This window comes from Hyaena hyaena, unplaced genomic scaffold, assembly GCF_003009895.1.
Source record: "Hyaena hyaena isolate Hyena2069 unplaced genomic scaffold, ASM300989v1 scaffold_9, whole genome shotgun sequence".
Taxonomy (NCBI): Eukaryota; Metazoa; Chordata; class Mammalia; order Carnivora; family Hyaenidae; genus Hyaena; species Hyaena hyaena.
In genome coordinates this window covers 6,133,034-6,139,046 of record NW_024080641.1, presented here as the reverse complement: position 1 = coordinate 6,139,046, position 6,013 = coordinate 6,133,034, and the positions used below count along the sequence as shown (strand labels likewise).

Sequence of the window (6,013 nt, the reverse complement as noted above, 5' to 3'; positions counted from 1 at the left end):
GCTGTGGGGTGAGGGGAGGCAGATCTAGGGGGAAGGGGTGTCTGTCTGAGGGAGCTGTCCAGGCTGGAGAAGGCAGGTGCAAGTGCTAGGGGTCTGAGGTCAGGGAGGAGCATCTGTGGGGTCCCTCCTGCAGGGTGCTGGGGTCTGCTCTGAGGGGGGGGCGGGCCCATTCTGGCGCTCTCTGGGCCGGCAGATGAAAGCTGGGGGCTACTTGGGAGCTAGATGAGCCAGCCCGGGGGTCCACTGGGCGGGCCAGGGGGTGGGGGCGAGGTTCAGAGCGAGACAAATCTGGGGCGGCCAGATAGAGAGACAGAGACCCAGAGACGCTGAGCCGGATGAGAGGTCAGGCGCGAGCCGGCCGGCCGGAGAGGCGGCGGCAAAGCTGGTGCAGGGCGGGCGGGTGGCGAGCCGGGGAGTGGGAGCAGCGGGGAGGGAGGCCGGGGGCGACGTGGGTAGTGACTGAGGCACAGAGTGAGGACGAGGCTGCTGGAGGAAGAGGCTGGGAGGCAGGGTCGGCGGGACGTGGGTGGAGAGGGGTGGCGGGTGGCAGGCCGGGTGGGCCCCGGCGGAGCGCCCGCCCCACTGACCCCTGTCTGTCTCTCCTGCCTGTCCCCGCGTGTCTGTCCCGGCCTCTCTGCAGGGCTGGCTCCACCATGGACTGTAGCTGCGTCTCCGACCTTCTCTTCGCCCCGCCTGCCCTGCCGGCTCTCTGGACCCCCGGTAACTGGCCCACTGGCCCGGACCTCCCACCCCTCCCGGCCAGCTGGCTCCTCCTTTCTGCACCTCTTCCTGTCCTCCCTCCTCTGTCCGGGTCTGTCACCGCCCCCTGAATGCAACCCCCTAATGAAAAACTTGGCTAAAAACTTCACAGCCAGATGTCCCTGCCACCTCCTGCTGGGCCGTGTGGGTCTTTGGAGGGTAGGGGAGGTTTCGGGGTCCGAGAGGGACAGGATCCTGGGATCCAAGGTCCTGGGGTCTCAGCCTGCTCCCACCCAGGACCTTTGGGCAGAGAGGCAAGGATACTGCAGACACACAGGCAGTAATGGAGTGGGGCCGGGGACCAGAGGGGGCACCCAGCCAGGCGCAGGTGGACAAATGGACAGGGACTGCCTGGCCGGGGGACGCGGAGAACGGCCCAGCCAGCCGGAGCCCTGGGACAGAGGACGGCTTGCTCAGAAGTGGACACTCAGAGCTGGGGATGTGGACAGTAAGACTGGCTTGGACGTGCATTTGAGTCCAAGTCACTCGCCCCACAGATGGGGAGTGCCTGTGTGTGCGTGTGTGCACATGTGTGTGCGCATGTGTAGACTAGGACTCTGTGCCTGCTTCTTTGGGGGCTCAGAGTGTGTCCTTGTGTCACACGTCAGTGCTTCTGGAAGAAGGGGTCCCACTGCGAAAGTGAGAGTGCAACATCTGTCTTTGTGTGAGCTGGTGAGCCTGCTTGTGCATACACGCACACACGAGGCTACCCGAGTGTTGCTGGGCGGGCCGCGTTTCTTTGGGACATCGAGCAGAGCATGCCTACATTTTAGGATTGGGGGCGTCTGCGGGCTTGCCAAGTACGTACCTGCCTTGGGGCATGAAGAGCTTTCCACCATTACTTCCCAGTGTGCGTCACGGGCCAGAAAGGAGGTCTCCGTGCCCTTTGGGCTGCGTGGGTGGGTGTCCCCAGGCCTCTGTGTTGGTGTGTGTGTGTGGTGGGGGAAGGGGTTCTTGCATCTGTGTTGTCCCTGAGTGTGACTGAACCTGAGGGGCTGTCACGGTGTGTCTGTCTGTAGGCTGAAGTTGCGGGTCCTTTCTAGTCGTGTGTGTGGGTCCCGGCAGGTACGATCTGTTTCAGCAGACGTGTTCGAGGGCAGGTGGTGATTCTGGATTGGGTTGTGTATTTGCAGGTGTACGGCCAGTTGTGCTCTGTCCCCTTGGGTGTGTGTGTGTGTGTGTGTGTGAGATGCAGCAGCGGGTGTGGAATGGGCCAGAGCTCATGAGCTGATCGGGCTCCGTCATCTGAGGTAAGGAAGACCCAAAACAAAATTGAGAGAAAAATTCTCTCTTCAGGGAGGAAACTGCCTGGCCTGAGCCTTCGGCAGGAAGGCGTTAGCACCCGCTTTCACACACCAGGAGCCTGGGTGGGACCCTGCTGCTCCTTGCCTCCTACCGCTGAAATTTTACTAAGCCAGAGAGGGCAAGGACCTACCCTGGGCCCCCACAGCAGGTAGATATGTGGCCAGTCTCTCAGCTTAGCTTTGTTTTCCTCCCATTCTTCGGTCTTTATAGGCTAATCCTGCCTTCTATTCTCATGCCTGGCCCTGGGGTCTCTGAGGGTGGGGGGGGACAGAGGGAGTAGCCCAGGATTGAGCACAGAAGCGGGCCCAGGGCCTTCTGGATGGGAAGGGAGGCTTAGGGGGTGGGCAAGACCCTCCCTTTTCCATCCAGCTGCTTTGGCACATCTAGACAACAGGGTGCAGGACCCTTGTGTGTGTGACATGTGTGCTTCAGAGCGGGCTGCGGGTGTTACGGAGCGCAGGAGCCCATGGGGGCTGGGGGGCTGTCCTGCACCCATGGCCTCAGCCTGCGTGCCTTTCAGGGTGACATGCGTCTCCGTGCTGCACTCACTGGTTCTACCACACGGTGTGTTATCTCGGCCTTTGGGGTCCTGCGCATCTATTATGGCTGTGTTGGTAGTCGGTCCTGGTTCTGAGGGGCCTGAGAAGATGTACGATTGTGTGTTGGGACAGATGGCCAAAGCTGGGTATCTGGTGTGCCTGCCGTGGTGGCGGGTTGTGGGTGAGGTGCTCCAGCAGGAGCGCAGCCCTCGGGGGCGTCTGTGTCCCACGGTGTAGCTGGGCATCCCTTGAGTGTGAGGGGACATGTGTGTGAATGCGTGCTGTGGGTATACGCTTATGCACACTGCTCTCAGACCGACAAAGCCAGATGTAGGAGGGGACATGGGACGGGAGACGTGTAAATACACAGACAGGTGCAAAGATGCACATGCACATGGGCCTGGCCTGGCCACGCCGGGTGGGGGGGGGTGGTCAGTGGAGGGCTTTGGGGAGAGATGGAGCAGGGGGCAAGGGACAGGAAGGAGGGAACGCAGCAAGGGTCAGGGGTGTTCCAGAGAGCAGGAGGCCAGGGGCTTCCCAGGGCAGGGCAGGAGGGGGCAGCAGGAGGGCTGTGCGTGCGTCAGGAGAGCCCTTCCCTGTAAGGCGCCCCCTCTGTTTCTTCCCCATGGTCGAGGCCACAGGAAACTGATCCCTCCCACCTCTACCCTGGGGCACGGAACCTGGCAGACTTGTACCAAGGTCGAGGCTGAGGCTAGAGGTGCCACCCCAGGGTCCCTGGACAACTGAGTTCCTGTCTACCATTTGGCCAGACGGGGGACTGGACACCAGCTGGGGTCCAGAGAGTAGAAATTGGGTCCCTACAGACGTCAAGGGGTGGGTAGCTGGATGTTCATCAGAGGCTGGGAGTCCAGGGAAGACCAGGTGCCTCTTGGTCCCTGAGTCCAAGCAGGACCTGGAGCCCTGGACTCGGCATCCTGACCCGGGGCCACTCCCCTGCCTCCTGTCCCCAGGGTTTGCCTTCCCAGATTGGGCCTACAAGCCGGAGTCGTCCCCTGGCTCGAGGCAGATCCAGCTGTGGCACTTTATCCTGGAGCTGCTGCAGAAGGAGGAATACCAGGGTGTCATCGCCTGGCAGGGGGACTACGGGGAATTCGTCATCAAGGACCCCGATGAGGTGGCTCGGCTCTGGGGCATCCGCAAGTGCAAGCCCCACATGAATTATGACAAGCTGAGCCGGGCCCTGCGGTGAGGAGGGGTGGGGAGAGGCTGCCTGGCACCTTGCCCTTTCTCCCCTCCCTGTCCCTCTGGACCCCCTTCCCCCTGGGGCAGAATCCCTTGGACCCCACCGCGCAGGGATCTGCATGCAGTAGCTACTATGATTACTTGTGAGTGGACGGGAAGCAAGGAGGAAGGCCGGAAGCCAGGATCCCAGCCCGCTTCACCCTTTCCTTGCCTTGCGACCTTAGGGGACTTCTGTGAGCCTCAGTTCCCCCAAACTGTAGTGCTCTGTGCCTGGGACAGAACATGAGTTAGGGGCCCCTGCCCAGCAGTCCTTCATTCTTCTCCCTACAGCTACTACTACAATAAACGGATTCTCCATAAGACTAAAGGGAAGAGGTTCACTTACAAGTTCAACTTCAGCAAAGTCGTGCTTGTCAACTACCCACTGTTGGATGTGGCAGCAGCCACCACGGGCTCCCCACTCTTGCTGACCCCAGGTCCTTTTGGGGGCACCCCTGGGCCAGATGCTCCTCCCCTTACCCCTGAGGTGAGTCAGGGACACTGAAGTCCCAGAACTGGGCATCTGGTGCCCCCTCCCCTGTCATCAATCCCTGGGGACGGGGCAGCCAATCTGAGCAGTGCTCCCCTCCCCCCTCGCCCCCAGACCCTGCAGACCCTGTTCTCTGCCCCTCGCCTGGGAGAGCCAGGGGCCCGGGCGCCCCTGTTCACCCCTGAGACAGACAAACTGCGTCTGGACAGCCCTTTCCCGTTCCTGGGCTCCGGTAAGGGCCTGTGGATGCTGGTGCCGACTATGGGGGGTGTGTGGGGGTGGGGGTGGGGGCATGCTGCATGTGTTTGAGGGGAAAGGATAGGCAACGATGGGGAGAGACAGGATGCAGGAAGGAGGCCCAGGGCGAGGTTGTGTGTGCATACGTGTTTTAAAAGCCACAGGAGGATTCGTGGAGAAGCAGGGAGGAGGGAAACTAGAGAGGGGATGGCTGGGGAGAAGGGCTCTCAGGGGACCAAAGGAAGGTTGTGACCAGGGAAGAGCTGGGGGCAACCACAGGGTGGAGGGCGGCAGATGCTGCGTGGGGGAGAGGGGGAGAACCGGGTGGAACACGCAGGGAGGCGTGCCTGGCCTGACCCTCCGTCCCCTGTACTCACCAGGTGCCACTGGCTATTCCAAGCCCCCTGGCCTGCTGGGTCCTTATGGCCGCACCTTCCCAGAGTACCCCTGGAACTTTAACCCGTACCTGACTGGCCCCTTCCCCAAGCTACCCCCCTCTCTCTACCCCCCACACTTCTACCCCAACCCTCTGGCCGGTTCCCTGGGCCACCTGCCCTCAGCAGGGGCTGGGGGAGGCCCCACGCCTTCACCCCTGCTGGCTGCGACGGGGGACGGCCTGGGCTCTGAGCGCCCCTCAGGCCTGGTGGCAGCTCCTCGCCTGGCACTGCCCGGAGCTGGGGGTCCAGAGACTGCGCTGGGCGGGAAGGAGGACAGCGACTCGGAGCTGGAGATCACGGACGTCAGCGGCTGCAGCTCTGACAGTGAGGGCGACGAGGGCCTCCCTGTGGCCCCCAAGTCCAAGGCGAGCAAAGGGGGGCTCAGCAGCTGAGCCAGTGTGGGGTAAAGGATTCTGCCAGGGTGGGGCTTGGGGGGCAGCCTCTGCCGTGGTCCAGTCTGCCCCCCACCCCCATGTCCTGCCCAAGGCCAAGGACCTGCCCTCAGCCCCTCCCAAGACCGCCACGTGGTGGCCCACCTTCTTCCCTAACCCTGGGTTGGGGTCTCACCTCCCCTGTCAGAGGGGGAGGGAACACAATGGTCTCCAGCCTCCTTCCCAGGCTCCAGTTTGAGGGGGTCCCCGCCTGGCCCCACTCCCAAAGTGCAATATGGCGCCCAGCCTCTCCTGCCCACCCACCCCTGTGCTGTGACCTGCGTGTGTGTTCGGCCATGTCTGCCCTTGTGCCAGCCCCAGTCCTGACCCCCGCCCCACACAGGCCCCCTGGGGACAGGGAGCTCAGAGCAATAAACCCGCCCCCAGCCCCTGCCCAGGAGGGCCCCCTCCCCACGACCCCTAACAGCCACCTCCAGAGAGTTTACTACAAAAATAAAAGAACGGAAAGGAGTGTGAGATGTGGGGGAACCCAGCGTCATGAGTGACAGTGGGAGCTCAGGGTGTGGGAGGGGGTGGCTGTGGGAGTCTCTGGTAAAGTACAGGAATTAAGAA

The 6,013-nt window shown here is 62.5% G+C and overlaps 1 protein-coding gene across 2 annotated transcripts in view; it reads left to right on the top strand.

Moving 5' to 3' along the window:
• ERFL (ETS repressor factor like) overlaps positions 1–5,917 on the top strand; it is an 18,646-nt gene extending 12,729 nt beyond the window's left edge. Inside the window, exons 1-6 of one of the 2 annotated variants that reach the window (XM_039249638.1) lie at positions 288–342; positions 641–720; positions 3,575–3,809; positions 4,137–4,332; positions 4,450–4,567; positions 4,953–5,917. In XM_039249638.1, coding sequence (XP_039105569.1) covers positions 654–720; positions 3,575–3,809; positions 4,137–4,332; positions 4,450–4,567; positions 4,953–5,401 — 1,065 coding nt within the window. In that variant the 5' untranslated portion in view covers positions 288–342; positions 641–653 and the 3' untranslated portion in view covers positions 5,402–5,917. Of the gene's footprint in view, positions 1–287; positions 343–640; positions 721–3,574; positions 3,810–4,136; positions 4,333–4,449; positions 4,568–4,952 lie in introns of those variants that run through there. The other variant, XM_039249647.1, reaches the window with a different exon arrangement.
• Positions 5,918–6,013: the final 96 nt, after the last annotated feature.